This window comes from Mytilus californianus, unplaced genomic scaffold, assembly GCF_021869535.1.
Source record: "Mytilus californianus isolate M0D057914Y unplaced genomic scaffold, xbMytCali1.0.p SCAF_6, whole genome shotgun sequence".
NCBI lineage: Eukaryota > Metazoa > Mollusca > Bivalvia > Mytilida > Mytilidae > Mytilus > Mytilus californianus.
Genome location: NW_026262712.1, coordinates 85,278,802 through 85,295,545, shown reverse-complemented (window position 1 = coordinate 85,295,545; position 16,744 = coordinate 85,278,802). Strand labels below are relative to the sequence as shown.

The window sequence follows — 16,744 nt, the reverse complement described above, 5'->3', positions numbered from 1 at the left end:
CATGCTTCATATCATTAACAATGTGGTGTTTTGTTTATACATATATATATAAATGTGTATTTGTTATTTATATTCTGACAAGTGTTTTTTTTCTAAATTTGTGCTGTGTCTTGATGCCAAAGAAGACACAAATTGCAGGCATTTCTTTTACTTGGGCTTTCAATACATCTTGAATAAATCACATTATGAATACTGTTAAGAGAAAGAAAAGCGCAGCAGCGCTCAGTTTTAAGTTATGCAGCAGCTTATTTTCTCTGATTGACTCAGAGTTCATATAATGTTCTAGCGCGAAAAGATGCAATTTTCTAACACTCTGATATTACATTTTATCTTCTCGTGAAATGATTTGCTTATCATAGCTTAATAACATAAACAAAAAATTCCTGCAATTGCAAACTAAGAGTACATTTGTTTGTACTAAGACTGCAAAGATTAACAAGCTTTTTTTATTAAATCATTGATCTATCTAGACTTGAATTTATTTTTATAAATAAATCATTAAGTTTGATATTTGTACTACACAGTTAAAAAAGAACGACGTCCATCTTTGGTTGATTCGATGAAACAACATCTTGCTGACAGTGAAGGAGAAAAGGTATGTATATTTCAAAGATTAAGAAAAAATTTCTGTATAATTTACGTTGTGCTTTGATCACATAAAACACATACACAAAGAAAACACACATTTATTTTAAAGTCCTATTTTCCAATTGCCGCTTGATTTGTTGATACATTAATAAAAATGATGTTGCATTAACATAGTTGTGCTTATCCAAAATGTTTTCACTTATGCAAGTAAATGCAACTAAGCTGGTAAGGACAGAAGTATTGCATGTAATTGGATTGCCCAACATGCTGATTAAGTTTACTTTTGGAGAGATTTTTGACAGAATTTGTTTTATCTTGAATTAAAGACTTCTTATTAGGGTGTATTAATTTCACATCATTTTGGATTGTTCAGATTTTCAGACCTCTTTAAGTTATAGTGTAAACAAAATATCAGGCATCCTCAGACTTTTTTAACTGCTGAATTTTGAGTGTTGCTAATGAAAATATCCCAGAAAGAAGTTGTGTGAATACCTCAAATTACATTGGTTGATGTTTCAATGACAATAAGATAAAGTTTAAATCCACAAAATTTTTCATATTGATGAAAATAAAGTACAAAATTTATTGGTTTACAAAAAATAACCTCTTTTACACCTTTACTATACCACTATAATTGAAGCACAGCAGTGCCAGTTCCTCTAGACGTAGTTCCTCAGTTTACGATGCAGAACCTTCAATAAGAATTCAGCCATTTAGAAGGGACAGTTGGATGAGGAGACTGTCTACTTCATCAACTGGTTCCGATGTCCAGGCTGATTTCTTTCATGTTCAATTACGTCACAGAGATACGACTAAAGACCAGGCAATTCATGCTATCTTAAAGTGTGACTTTTTTTATAGTGCTGATAAAATATTGAAAAAGGCTACAAGATTAAGAGTAGATTTTTTGTTTGGTCTCTTTAAATATTATAATTTGGAATATTCTTTCAAAAATAGGTACTTGACCATATTAAGTACACAAACATGTATGCTTTTCCTTTTTTATTTTGGTATAATTTGATCACAAAAGTGTAAATATTTTATTTAAGATCTTATAGAAATATTTTAATTGACCTATTGTGATTGTTAGAAAATTTTGTCAGAATGTCTACTCTTAATTTTGAGTTTTTTAAGAATAAGTAGGCAGTAATACTATTAGATAATTTTGTGAATTTTGCTAGTTGAAATATGTACATTTGAGCTGAATTTCTTTCTTGTATCATAAAAATTTTAATTTGTGGCTCCTTGAAATATGAATTAATCATCAAAAAACTCCCACAATTTCCAGTGATTGTCACAATATTAGTCTGATTTTCATAGTGAATTTTAACTTTTTCATCAACAGACAGAAGTCGATTTAAGAAATCGCAGGTTATCCCTTAGACATAATGTAAGTGTTTATGGTTTACATCCTGAAAATTTTTTTCACTTCCACAGCACACAATATAAATCCCTCACGCACCTTTTTTATATTCACAACACAGGCGAAATGCCTCATTATTTTGTGAGCACAATAAATAGTATAACCATTGATTATCAAGCACATCCTGTTCCTTGTCCAATCAGTGATCCCCAAATATATCTTCTATATCTGTAAAACGATACAGTAATGCTGTATATCTCATTCTGCACACTTAAGTATGACCTTTCCCTGTGACCTTCTTTGAAATCATTTTTCTCTTGTATACATGTATGGAGAAGCACTCTCTTATCACAATGATTGTACCTGTCAGTATATATATATCTTATTCACATTTCATCTTTCCATCTTTCCCATGATATATCTATTCCTTTTGAAGATTTCGTTCAGTCTAATTTTTTTTTTATGGATTAATTGAAGCTTGTAATCATCAGTGGAAGTTGATGTTTATATGTATTGAAGATATCAGCTATCAATATTGATCTCAGTCATTCTGAAAGCCTTTGGTCTATATAGAACTTAAGGTTGATAACATAAATCATCTGATTTTGAGTGAATATTCCTGTTGTTGAATGGAAGATATAATTAGTTAACTTTTGAATGACTTATCTGACATTTAAGGGTGTCAGATCTGCAGTCTGATTATTTCAGTTAACTCAAAAAAAGAAGCCTTTTATAATAGTTTTCATTCAATAAATGTTTTACTAATGAAGGAACATTGTGTTTATATAGCAACTGAATATTTTTATTATATATAAAAACCCTTCAATGTAAAAAGGTAGGTGTTTAAACACAGGATCCTTCCCTTTAGATCCAGCACAGAAGACTTAAGAAATGGTTGTATCATTGGTCACATATAGCTTTTGATTGAGTGAATAGTCAGGACGACTATATGTAAGAGTATTACAGTATATATACTTGTAGTCACTGTTCTTTATCTGTTCAGTCCTAGTAGATATAAGGAACAGGTATTCCCCAACCACCTTCATCCTCTATAAGGAACAGGTATTCCCCAACCACCTTCATCCTCTATAAGGAACAGGTATTCCCCAACCACCTTCATCCTCTATAAGGAACAGGTATTCCCCGACCACCTTCATCCTCTATAAGGAACAGGTATTCCCCAACCACCTTCATCCTCTATAAGGAACAGGTATTCCCCAACCACCTTCATCCTCTATAAGGAACAGGTATTCCTCAACCACCTTCATCCTCTATAAGGAACAGGTATTCCCCGACCACCTTCATCCTCTATAAGGAACAGGTATTCCCCAACCACCTTCATCCTCTATAAGGAACAGGTATTCCCCAACCACCTTCATCCTCTATAAGGAACAGGTATTCCCCAACCACCTTCATCCTCTATAAGGAACAGGTATTCCCCAACCACCTGCATCCTCTATAAGGAACAGGTATTCCCCAACCACCTTCATCCTCTATAAGGAACAGGTATTCCCCAACCACCTTCATCCTCTATAAGGAACAGGTATTCCCCAACCACCTTCATCCTCTATAAGGAACAGGTATTCCCCAACCACCTTCATCCTCTATAAGGAACAGGTATTCCCCAACCACCTTCATCCTCTATAAGGAACAGGTATTCCCCAACCACCTGCATCCTCTATAAGGAACAGGTATTCCCCAACCACCTTCATCCTCTATAAGGAACAGGTATTCCCCAACCACCTTCATCCTCTATTACTTTACATCACTATGGAAAACATATCTAATTTCATGGAGGACATTAAGCAACCAACAATCAATCAATCAATCTAATTTCGTGGACAATTATGAGGTGTTAACAAGTTGCCATCATACTGCTTTTTTAATCACTTTAGTTTCAAAAGATTTTTCCATAGAATTCACGTAAATGTATGTGCTCATATTTGTGTCAGTATTGTAACATAAATATGTTTATTGAAAACCAAACCTTGGCATTTGAGTAACAAAATGTCTCTTATTTCAAGGGAGACAATCAGACTATACAGTACAGTTTTATCTTGTTATGTAAACATTTCTACGTTTACATCATAAGATTGTCAGATTGTTCATTTTCTTGTACTCCCTTTTTAATTTCTTTTCAGGATTTGATCTTTTCACATTCTTTTCAGGACTTAATCTCTTTTCTTTCTCTAATTCTTCATTTCCTAACATTACCATTAACTACAATATTTGTAGAAGGCGGTATGAAAACTCTTTTTCATTTATTTGTACTGAAAATACTTTGGATTCATTGTAATGTTGGTGTTTTCTAAATTATGTTGGTATATAAGTCAATCATGAATTTAAAGATTTCAATGAAATAAAAATATTCTAAAGGCTTTCATGCAAAATTTATCAAAACCAGGGAAAAAAGTGTTCATGAATATACAATTCTTTCTGGATAAACAAAAATTGGTATACAAAAATAAATGAATCCATAGTTTGTACAAATTCTTATCTTCCAACTTTCATCCTTAGTTTTCGTAGAATATTTGCCACTAAACATATAGCAAACATTCAATTTATCATTTAAAACTTAAAAAATTAGTAATAAGAAAAATTTACTTCAGACAAGATAATTGATGTATGTTCTTGTGAAAAAATCCTCTGTCTTTTAAACAATTTCATGGTAAAAAAAATTAGAATCAGTTTCTTTCAGAATCTTCAAATTTTGATTTTGAATGTCAATCAAGAGGCTTCATTTTCAATCAATCTTATCATAAATAAATTTGAACCCTGCTATTTCAGTGATTAACTTTAATTATATTTTATTCATTCTTTTCTTTTCTGTTTTACTATAAATCATTGTTACTTTTTTCACCATTTTTGTTTACTTTGAATCATTCAAATCTTATCATTTTCATCCATTATACCACTAATTTTAATTTGAATGCCTAATTTTAACTCATTAACCTATTAAACTTTAAATACCATATTTCATATTTTGGCAATTAACTGGTTTTAACTCTATCATTTGCAATCATTTAAGCATAAAAATTTGAATTTCTTCCTTTTCCAGACGGCTAAAGACCAGGTAAATCATACTATCTGTTGTCAGATGTTGTACCATAACAAACGCTTATTAATGAACATATACATATATTGTCTGCATTACTGATATAGGAATCATTCCTTTTATAAAAAAAAGAATATACATCCTCAGTGATTGAAAATTCCAAAGTATTGCATTTTATTTTACCTTCCGGATAAAATGAAAACAAAAAATATACAAATTTCCTTTTTCTGAATATTGTATATATTTTTATCTATTTATCTATGCATTTGTTCCTGTTTTTACCTCCAAAGCAAATACGAAGAAACATTTAATATATTGTAAAATGTTGAGCCATACTTATAATTTTTTGAAAGTGTTGATAGAATTTGAATTGGATTGGAAGAACTACAGCTCAATACTAAGTTATAGTTAAATTGAAGTTGAAAAGATTGATTACTAATTAGAGTTATCTCTCTTTGGTGAAAACTTTGGAGGTTGTATTTTCCCAAACATTAAAACTGCATTAATAAGAACTATATAGCTACTTTTATCCTAATAACCTTGACATTTTACTCAAAACATTCTGACAATTATATATAATATGACTTGTGCTAGTAACTATTTACAGTTTATATGTGTGAAAAAAGTATGGATATATAATTAATTTAAGAAAAAGGTAGGGATTTTTACTTCATAATGGGAAAGCTTGTGAATAGAGTTTATATTTTCAGGATAAATATACAAACCTCCATAAACTATGTAATAAAGATCAGTCTTTTCAATTATTAGAGCAGTCACATGCAGAATACATATTGACAAATTCAGAGTTCGAACAAAATTTAAGTTTAACTGGAATGAGTGAATAATGACTCGGTAAAATAAGTAATTTAAGTTACATGAGTTATTAATACAGATTTTGTTGTCAAGATAGTATATTTACTGAAGAGGGTTGACTGCATCTGAATTTCTGTCAAAAGTGTATTTTGCATTTTACTATAGTTAGAAAAATGTATATATATATACAAACTATTATTGCTTGACCTTATTGCACCAAACAGAGAGAATCGGCTCAGGCCATGAGAAAACTATCCCGAGATAACTTGGAGGTAGAGAAAGCAACAGTTGATAAGCTTGAGGCTCTGGAACAACAACGTAGATCGTCCATGCAACAATTCCGTAGACCCTCTCTTGTAGATGTTATACCTGATTGGCCAACTCTCCAACATAGAGAGGCCAAGAAAGAGGTAGATGAGAATCAATGTCAGTGTTCACTAACATTAATAAACAACAGCATCACCTTTTTTACTGTTTTTATTTTTACTTATCAATTATTAATTTCAGTTATATCCCTGTTTTTATGTTATCTTTATTTTGCATGTGACTTTTTTATATTTTTATTTTATTTTGTTTTATTTTTTACTATCTGATCAAATTCTCCAAAAGAAGAAATAACCAGCAGTAAAAGGAATTTCTCTCTTAGGTTAATTAGATATAAAATAAGTTCAAATAAGTAGGATATTAATTAATTTTGAATTTAACTTTAATAATGCAATGTAAAATGGATATTGTTTAATGTATTATATTTGAATAAATAAAATTTGGACAAAATATTTAAATAATTTTTGTCTTAGGCGATGATATTGCAAGATCATTATAATGTACCAGTATGGCCGATATTTAAAATTCAATTCTAAAGATAAGTATAAAGGAAAGTGTTGCAAGTTAGAGCTTGAATAGGTATAATGTAAATATGTCAAATATATCTCTGTCATCTGCTTAGTTAAAGTGTTCTTTTTTTTGTTGAGCCTGTAACATTTATAGTTTTTTTTTTTTTACATCAATAACTTTGTCAAACCTCAACAGAATTATATAGATTTGGACAGAAGTTTTATTAAAATCAAAAGACAGTATCCAGAGCAAAATTATGAAAATAAATGGACTCACTTTTTACCGTCAACATAACACTTTAAAACTGACAGCGGCAATCACAGGCTAGATACAGGGTTATGAGGAACCCTTTAAAAATTGTTCATTCTAAATTTTAAAAAAAATTTGGCACTCATTTCAGCAAAATTCTCTGTTTTGTGAATTAAACATGTTTTGGTTTTGTAACAGCATGTCAAAGGGTAAAGGGCATAGGGACTTAAGTGGTCCAAATATGGAGATTTCAAATTTTTTAAATAGAATATAGACTATCAGTTGTCAAAGCATCTTCACATTTTTCAAAAAATGACAGAAAATATTTGTTTTTCGTCACATTGTCCTGGCAACAGAATTGATTGAAATTATTTTTTTTGTCGATTTTTGGTTGTTTTTCTTTAAAGTATGAGTTGGGAAGTTGCCTCTTGTTGAAGAAAATAACAAGAAGATTTTGGAACTATAATGTAAACAATAGAACTGCTTTATGTCACAGAGTTGTAAGTATTTTCTCCTTTGCAGAGGCAGTTTCTCGACCCAAGAATGGACACAAAAATATTGAAATTTAGTGTTGTGGTGACAAATATTTCGTGTTCCTTAAGATTTAAAATTATAACCATATTTTTGGCCAATTGAGACTGTAAGTGCCCTTGTCCAACAATAGGTAATTAAGGTGTGCTGTGTGAATAGGGCTAGCTGTGTTATTATGTCTGTTTTTTTTTTTAATTTTAGTTTATTTTATGTTTATATTTTATTTCGTTAAAGATTTGCATGTATCCGGCAGGGAAAACTTCCAGCTATAAGTTTATCTGCATTTCCTTTCAAATGATTTTAATTCTGCATATTTCCTTTATTGCTCAATTTTATCCATTCAACCTGTTTCCAATGTTAAGCAATTTTTATCAGAATATTTTCAGCTGTTATTATTTTGTATCCATTAAATCCTTTTTCGTTCAGTTTGTTCCTTCTCTCTTAAACTAATCATAGGATAGGATTCGACGATATTTAGATGTCAGAGACTATGTACTTGACTTGGAATCTAAAAGAAGATTGTTTTAAGTCAAGGACAAATTTCAAATGGCATTTTGAATGATCTGTAGTAATAGAAAGGCAGAAATATTTTGAGTGTTGGAATCATAATCTCATTTGTTAAATGTGTTTGTTTCCATAGAAACCAGACAAGTACATTGTTGAATTGGATGATGTCAAGGCAACTGAAGGTGACAAGAAAGCAACCTTTGAATCTGAATTCTGTAAAAAGAATGCCAAAACCAAGTGGTTTAAAAATAAGTTGGAGATTTTTGCTGGCCACAAATATCACTTTGAAAATGATGACAAGAAATACAGACTGGTGGTCAACAATGTCAAACTTGAAGACGGTGGAAAGTACACACTGGAATTAAATGGTGTCAAGTCAGGAGCATGGCTTTATGTTGAAGGTTTGTAGTGTAATCCACTGAAACTTTGATTTCAGAAACACTTTCAAAGTTGAAGCAGATAAGTATTATTCTCAAAATGTTTTGGGGGATCTCGGTGGCCGAAAGATCTAAGTAGTTGAACTATTGTATCACTAACCTGTCAACACTAAGGTTGTGAGTTGGAATCCAGCATGTGGTAAGTGGGTTCAACTCCAATCTTAATGGACTAGGATTGTCTGCTGTGTACCGAAGGTCATTGATTCTCTCTTCCTCCACCAAAAAAAAACTTGACAGTCACAAAATAGCGCAAAACTGCTGAAAGTGGCTTTAAACATCAATCAATCAATCAAAATTTTTTGGAATATTCATTCCCAGTTTAATTTAATTGACAACTATTTTGTTTCATCATTTGATATAATTTAAAATTTACATATTCATTTTCATTTTCAATTTTTACTTTAATGTGTACGGAAAGTTAAAGTAAATGTTTATTTTTGTCTTTATTACAGCAAAAGCCCCACATTTTGAATTCACACAGAAACTACCAGAGAAATATTCACAAACCAAGAGAAAAGAGATTGATTTAGAATGTTTTGTATCGGATCCAAGAGCTAGAGTCAAATGGTTCAAAAATGGCCAGCCAATTGAGGTAGGTTTGGAATGACAAATCAAAACTGAGTGTGTAGTGTAGAGTTATTGTAGTTTAGTGTAGAAAATAATAATCAGTGTTGTATGAAGTGTAATTGCTTATTTTAAATTTTCATCGAAATTATTGAATTATTATCTATTGTTCCACAAGTGCAGTAGAAACTAGTTAAAACAGAGGATCAGATGAGATCTCAAATAACAATTAATATAATGGTGCTAATAAGGGTCTGGATTGAGAAACTATATTTTGTGGAACCACACACTCCTTGGTAGGGATATGAATCTAGTATATAAAAACATATTCCCTAATGAATTTTAAATTATTTATAGCATATTTCATTCAAATCACACATGGGTCTATAAATGAATAAAATAAGACACCTACTCTCTGATCAATATGTAAGTAGGGAAAAGCATGTTAGGTGAAACAGACAATAATTTCTAAGCTGCATTAGTGATTTTACCTCTAGATATGTATATTTGAATGAGAATTGTTACAAAGAGGACAAATAGTCATGTCTTTTATGTCATGTAGAAATATAAATTATTTAAAACTGGTTAAGAAAAGCAGAATACAATGAATAATCTAGATCAAAAGTTTAATGTAGCTGAAACATTCAGAAGAATAAGATGATTGATAACAACATTTAGAATTATCGTAGCATTCAAAGTGTTTTAAGAAAGATAATGAAAGTTGATGATGCCGGATTTACAACATTGAGGTTTCAAGTTTGGAAATAGAAAAAAAGAAAGAAAAGTAATGCTAATTTATCAAATAAATTAAACATGATCTAAAATTTGTTCAGTATTAAAAAAAAGGTAGGAAGAATGAACAAATCTAAACAAATTTGAAGAAAAAATTAAATGTAATTTAAATAATCAGAAGAATAAGATGATAGAAAACAAGACTAGAAATTATCTAAGCTTTCAAAGTTCTATGAAATTGATTATTTTGAAATGTTTTTGATATTGTTTTGTTTAAGTATTTTCTTCCTTTTTTATTCCCTTGAATAAATTTAATGGATAAGTTTTGGTAAAAACGTATGAGGAAAAGTTGACTCAGATTTTACATCGTGACCGTCTTCACTGGCTACAAAATCAAAATGTTGATAATCATACATAAATCTATTACGTTTGCTAAAATTATTGCTATAATCTTGTCTATGTGAATTATGTGCAATGTTAACATCATTTAGTTTGGAACCTATTTTTTTATGAATTCGTTGAATTCTGGACACATGTACGCTGTCCATTCCATTAGGACCACCTTCAACATTTGCCAGAGTTAATCTATTGGTTTGGTTCCTTGTCTGAATATTTTTCATCCAAGGCGGAATTGTAGATCTAGGTGAATCATAAATCTGAGGCAATCCTGTTTTTGGATGGCGTTTAACCTTTCTGCCAGATTCAAGTTTTTCATTCATATCTATGATCTGGTCAGGTTCAAATTTAGGAATGTTGTTGGTCTTTATATGATGATAAATTTTTGCACTGCCTTGTGGCCTTTTGATATCAGCACCTGGGTATGGAGAAGAATATACTGCTCTTGGTTTATCTTGTTTTGCCAGAAGTTCTTTCTCTAAAAATTGTAGTTTTCCTTGCTTTTTGAGTACATAAAGCATTTCTCTTGCAACAGGCATTCTTTTCTTTATTTTTGTTCTTACAGAAGACGTATTTGCTGCAGCAATTTTTGGCATGAAAAGCCAATATAATATTGTTAAAACACAATTCAAACTTCCTTCTGGTAACTTTCTAGTATTCCAGACTGCATTACGAATATCTGTTGATGATGGATTATTAAGCGGAATTTTTATTTTTTCAAGCCATTTATTTCCCAAAATAAAGAATGCCTCAAAGTCATTTGCAGGATGGAAGAAGATAGAATTGCGACAGCTAATGCCACACTCATATAAGATATTCTTTGGATGGTCTGTAATTGGTCTTCCAGCTACAATTAAACGACTTGATTTTAAAGAGTAGCCAGTTTTCAGCTCAATCTTGTGTTTAAAGCTTGCAACTGTTTGATCAGATCTTAAATATGTCTTATATATAACTCCATCGGGAGCATGAGCAAAAACAGGATAAGTTTCTAATTTTAGCACCAATGGAATTGAGAGGTCAAAGACTAGATCCATTACTTTATTGTTATTAGATAGTTTTTGATTGCCTATTGTCAGTTCATATAAGGAGGCATTAGGCACTCCCATTCTTTCAAGTTTACGTTTTAACTTTCTAACAGTTTTGTTTGCCGATATTCGTAAGTTTTCTATTATTCCATGCCCAATGCTGATTTTTAGTGGAACTCCAAATACAAGGTCCCTATCTATATGTGTCATGACCACATTCATTACAATTATTTGATGTCTTTCAATTTGCCCTATTGTTGATGAAAAGTTTGCTCTTTCCCCATCTTTATAAAGTCTGATAAGATCCACAGGTACATTTGTCAGACCATGGAGCATGAAGGCAAGAACTGACCATCGGTCATATTGGGACACAGTGATGTCATATTTCTCTCCTGATTCAGTAACAACATTGACAGTCTCTAATTGAATATGACTTTGATGGCCGACCGTTGTAAGGACTAGTTTCTCGCCTGTATGGATGCCTAGGTATGCTATACAGTAATCCCAGTTGACCAACTTGTTTTGGTATTGTAGAACTAGAACATGAAGTGGGACATAAAGTTCGTGTAGTCCAGCATCTTCTGGACCATTAGCACTGAAAGCTCTATTAAATACTGCATAAACAATATCTGTACCGGTACTACAAGGGTCAAGGTAGAAACGATAAGTCTTGCCCCAGAATGTCTCTACATTTATCAATAAATCAAAATGTGCTTGAATCATGACGTGAAGAATTGACCTACTTTTAATGCGATACTCAAATAATCGTTTATCATTTTCAAGAGCTCGGTTGGAATACAAGATTTCTTGTCTTTCAACAGGTATTCCTTTCCTCTTTCGGATATTTGTTTTAAGTTTTTGGACTGTCATTGATAAATCCAGATTTAATTCAAAGCTTGTTTTTAATTGACCAATTTCAATGGACACAATTGCATTTTCTTCTGGCATCACCATGACAACTGAACCAGGTCTTATACTGTACACACTGTTCAAACTAACAGGTGATAGTTGTCCTGGACTTAGTAACATTAGTCGGTGTTGAAATCGTTGGAAACCAAAATGCTTTTCTGCATATTCTATAATATTTCCAACCAAATTGTGGTCAGGAGGAAACACAGCTATACTATCAAATTTCATGAATGACCATAGTGCTACAGTTTGTCCATGTGCTGGGTTCAATTGTAAAATAGTATCCGAGTCATCCAAATCAAAATTGTCCATGTCTGAATCATCATCCTCTGAATCATAGGTTTTATCTTGCATTCTCTGTAAGTGTAATCTTTGTAGCTGTCCATCATGACCAGGTCTCTGAAAGGAATGATCAATATTAGGTCATTGAGTTTCTTTTATCTAAATAAACTGTGGATTCAATATTATTCCTTGGAAACCAATATGGTTGAGTTTAATGAAGTACAAATTTTCAATAGACTTGTATGCAGAATTTGGCAGAACCACAAAAATAAATATCCAACAAAATACAATGAGCATATTTCGAGAGAAGAATGTAATTCATTTGTAAGACTTTCATCTAAATGAAGAAAATTATGTGTTTTATATTATTTGTTTCGACTGATTTTTACAAATACAGAATATTTTTGGTTTTAATCAAATTTTTTTTCACAAGTTTGCCACATAAGGGGAGATAACTCAAATAATGTTACTTTTATGAAGGAATGTGTAGTAAATTTACCTATTTTGTATTGTAACAAGAAAACGAGTCCTGTGACCCTAGATTTTATATGTATTTTCGGACAGTACATTATAAAAGCTATCTTATATTTTAATCATCAAGCTTTTTTTTCTATCACACAAATATTGGATATCCCATGTGTAATCTATACATATTATGACAATTTTGCATGACCTGTAGCTTAAAAAGAGCCCTGTGACCCATACTTTTTATTATATTTTTGAAAAAAACATGATATAAACTACACTTTGGCTATTATTAGATAAATCTATTGATTTAATTTAGACTCCTATCTAATTTAATGTGCAATGTCAATTTGTAATATTGACAACAAATAATCATGACCAGGATTTTATATATGTAAAGCATTGTCACAGGAACAAATTGGTTGATTTTATTGACAGGTTTTTAGATCTTTAATTATAGATGTCTTTAGAAATTCTGATATTTTTTCTGTTCATTAGATAAGAAAAGCCAATAGAACAATCACACCCAAAAAATTGATATTTGATATTAATTTCAAACAATTTAAAATGTTCTACATAAAAAAAACAGCACAATGCAGTGAATATTGAAATAGACAAATATGAATAAAGTATATGCCAGATAATAATGGTTTTATAAATACATGAAATAAACAAACAAACTTACTTGAGTATGCACTGGAAATATCCTGTCTGTTTCACTTAGTGGTCCATTCATATAATAGTCATCCATTTTAGTCTCACTTTAATCTAAAGGAATTAAAACTAGAATAAATGTATTTCCATTGATATTTTGTGGAGGACTTCAAGAAGCACTTTGTTTAAGTGAATTTGATTGATTGAATTGATTATTTAATTTAGTAAAGTAAATAAACAATTGTGTTGTCTAAAAGTTTTCAAGTGTAAAGTTTACATTTAAATTCAAATGCAAACATTTCACATTAGAATTTACATTCTTATTATTTTTCAAATGATAATTAATTTTTAATATTTTTTCATCAGAAAATTGGTCTTAATACTAAAATTTAAGCTATGATACTAAATGTGAGCCATTTTGTCATCCAAATATCTAATAAGTCATAAGCTGATGTGTGAAATCATATTTGAATTACCTTCATAAATCACTGTGTATTAATTTCCCACTTTGAAGTGATTTGTAATCTTGTCGACAAATTCGTGCAGGAAGATAGTATCCGTCCTAGGATACCAAACACTGTTTAATAAATGGTAATTTTAATTCCATGTTTTGTCCTTAGATCAATACATTTATAACTGCAATTAAATGCTCAGTTCAATTTTAAAATCATAATTTAAAAAAATGTTCTATTAATACTGTTTAGTTTCACAGATAATGTCCGGGCTTTTTCTGATTATTATAATTTTTTTCCCTTCAATATCTTGGTGATGAAATCCATTCTGATGTTTCATTATAAAGTCCTATATTTGAATGTTTATATAACCTACGGAATTAAATGTTTAAGCTATCTATAGTTGAACAAATATGTAATATTTATTCACATCTCAACCATCTGCAATTAAATGTGGCGCTGCAGTGATTTTATTGTCACACTTCTATACAATATATACGGTTACTGTAGCATTGTGATTATATATGTATTAACTGGTATTAAAGTTTCCAATCTTGAATTCATACATAATTCTGTATATATTTACATTTTATAACAATCTTAGCCAATATATATTGTAAATGTTGAAAAAATTGGTCTCCCAATACAATTTTATTCCTTATATCCAATCTTGAAATTTGAACTAAAATTCCTTATTACATCTTGAAACTAATTCTTCTGTTGCCAATTTTAATTGAATAAATTTTAGATCTGGTTATATTTACGCATCATGTCACCACATTTGTTACACTTTTAAAAAATAAATCCTGACAATACCTCACAATAGAATATTAATGTTGATAGTAGTTGTGAAGATTCCCAGATAGATACTGGTACAATATTATAACTAGCACTTCATCAGTACAATTCATTAATTGGTTATTAGATTTTGAATTTGTGAAATTAATGTTTACTGAGGGGCATTGGTGAGAAATGCTGATATAATTCTTTAAATAGAGACTAGATATTTGGGAAAAGTAAACTTAACTTCCTGAAAAAAACCCTTAAATTCCTCTTTCTCAGTTTGTTGTCATTTTTTGAAAATTTTTAATTCTTGATGAATTTATTACCCTTTTATGGCCTCGCTTAAATCAAAATTTTAATTAAAGGTAAATATAACAATACCTGGATGTCAATGTTAAACTGTTATTTTGAAATTATATCTATCTTAGTGTATATCTGATACTTTTTGGTTCAATGGATGATCAAATTGGTTTCTAAGGCAGAGAATAAAGTCACACTTAGGCATGAGTTACAGTGAAAAACACGTCATTAAATATTCTATCAAAACATTTAATTGTCTTCCATAGGGAGATTTCAAATAAAATTTTCAATAACGAAATATTTATTGTTTGGTTATTCATAAAGATTGTTGAATGAATTATTCTTGTCAATTTTTCATTCTTTGTAGTTTAATTTTAATTTATAACATATTTCAATAGAAATGTCAAATAGAAGAAAATTTAAAAGTACTGATCTTAAACAACAAAAGTTCAATTTCGTACAAAATGTACTGGTTTCCACAAATATAGAAAATACTTCTATTGACTCTTTGTTATGCATTTGCTATTTTTAAAGTTTCATTTATTTTTTTTAAATTTGAATTTGATCTCTTTGAGTTAACAGATACAATGTGTATTTATCTTGATTGCTCAGTTATATGTTTTGAGTAGGTACAAATGCACTGTATATAGATTTTAGTATAGAAGCATGGTTCTAAATATTAACATAGTTTGTTCTCTGTTGCATTCATTGTAGATTCCAAAGCCAGGTGACCCAGAGGTATAGATCTTTACTGAATAAATCCCATCCTTAAATTATACAGTCCATTTCTCTTAAAATTTCACCAGGAATATTCTTTTTATTTCATATATACCTTTTTCAAGAAATACTATCTACTTATTTCCATTAGGTCATGCGCTATGCCATATATTCCATATTTTAGTTTACAAATATCACCTGCCAAAGCTATACAGCTTCACTTATAAATTTTATGTCCATAATTGCACAGTTTATTATTATTATTGCCTTATCTATTGTATTATTTTGCCATTTCGCTTCCATTCATATTCCCTCCTAGAAATGCTATAGCACACATTTTTTCTCATTTTCCCATCATTTATTATCTGCCCTTGATCTCTATCATTTATTTCACTTTCATTTACATTTTTATTTTAAAAAACTCACCCAATCATTAACAGTCATGATTAACAAACATAAATTTAAGGAAAAGTTTTAATACTTAGACATTTAGTTGGCTAAATAATAATTAGTGTTTAAAAAAGAATCTTCTCAAATTGCACCATAGCTATTTTAAAGGAAAAAGTCTACTTTGTTTTGAAAGGAAGCCATGAACATGACAGTTTAAAAATAACTATTTGTACATTGTACAAAAAAAAAATACAGGTAATAATATTGTATTGGGAAAAAAATAAAGTTTGTTTTAATATTTGTTGTGCTTTAGAACAGCTGAAGTACAGTTGAGAGTACTTGATCAGTCAAGTTTAAGATTACAATCACGATGATGAAAACAAACAAAACAAATCTGAATTTGTTTGTTGTAAAAAGTAATTGAATTCTATGAATAAAAGATAAATGTTTGTGAAATATGAACCTCACTTCTGACTTGCATCAAAACCTTGAGATATTGAAATACTTAGTAATCTCTGTCTATTTTCTTTCTTATCATTTTTATTCCAGCTGATGAAGAAAGAGATGAAAGTTTTATATCATTAATCTTAATTTTGTTAGCATTTGAAAATTAAAGCATTCAATCTGTTATGCAGAAATTGATATGCATTTTCCAATATATTAGAATTTGTTTTTCTATTAACTTAGATGTTTTGTTT

General features: G+C 30.1%; 2 protein-coding genes across 13 annotated transcripts in view; one reads left to right on the top strand and one right to left on the bottom strand.

Moving 5' to 3' along the window:
- The window catches only part of LOC127706501 (twitchin-like), a 161,582-nt gene that overhangs the window by 63,368 nt on the left and 81,470 nt on the right, over positions 1 to 16,744 (top strand). For 9 of the 12 annotated variants that reach the window (XM_052211152.1, XM_052211156.1, XM_052211158.1 and 6 more), the window contains 6 exons: positions 525 to 595; positions 5,010 to 5,024; positions 6,044 to 6,229; positions 8,074 to 8,341; positions 8,830 to 8,969; positions 15,654 to 15,677. In XM_052211152.1, coding sequence (XP_052067112.1) covers positions 525 to 595; positions 5,010 to 5,024; positions 6,044 to 6,229; positions 8,074 to 8,341; positions 8,830 to 8,969; positions 15,654 to 15,677 — 704 coding nt within the window. The remainder of the gene's footprint in view (positions 1 to 524; positions 596 to 5,009; positions 5,025 to 6,043; positions 6,230 to 8,073; positions 8,342 to 8,829; positions 8,970 to 15,653; positions 15,678 to 16,744) is intronic. The other 3 variants (XM_052211161.1, XM_052211153.1, XM_052211163.1) reach the window with 3 other exon arrangements.
- Positions 9,551 to 14,802, bottom strand: LOC127706503 (uncharacterized). Its single transcript, XM_052211164.1, has 3 exons — positions 13,881 to 14,802; positions 13,436 to 13,518; positions 9,551 to 12,402 (listed from the first exon to the last, which is right to left on the bottom strand). The coding sequence occupies exons 2-3, from the start codon at positions 13,499 to 13,501 to the stop codon at positions 9,985 to 9,987; spliced, it is 2,484 nt and encodes an 827-aa protein (XP_052067124.1). The 5' UTR covers positions 13,502 to 13,518; positions 13,881 to 14,802; the 3' UTR covers positions 9,551 to 9,984.

What these genes read in the sequence shown, in the direction of transcription:
- LOC127706503 (XM_052211164.1), bottom strand. Translation starts at nt 13,501, where the DNA reads ATGGATGACTATTATATGAATGGACCACTAAGTGAAACAGACAGGATA. An exon ending in TATTTCCAGTGCATACTCAA is followed by an intron (nt 12,403 to 13,435) that starts GTAAGTTTGTTT and finishes CATTCCTTTCAG; the next exon opens with AGACCTGGTCATGATGGACA.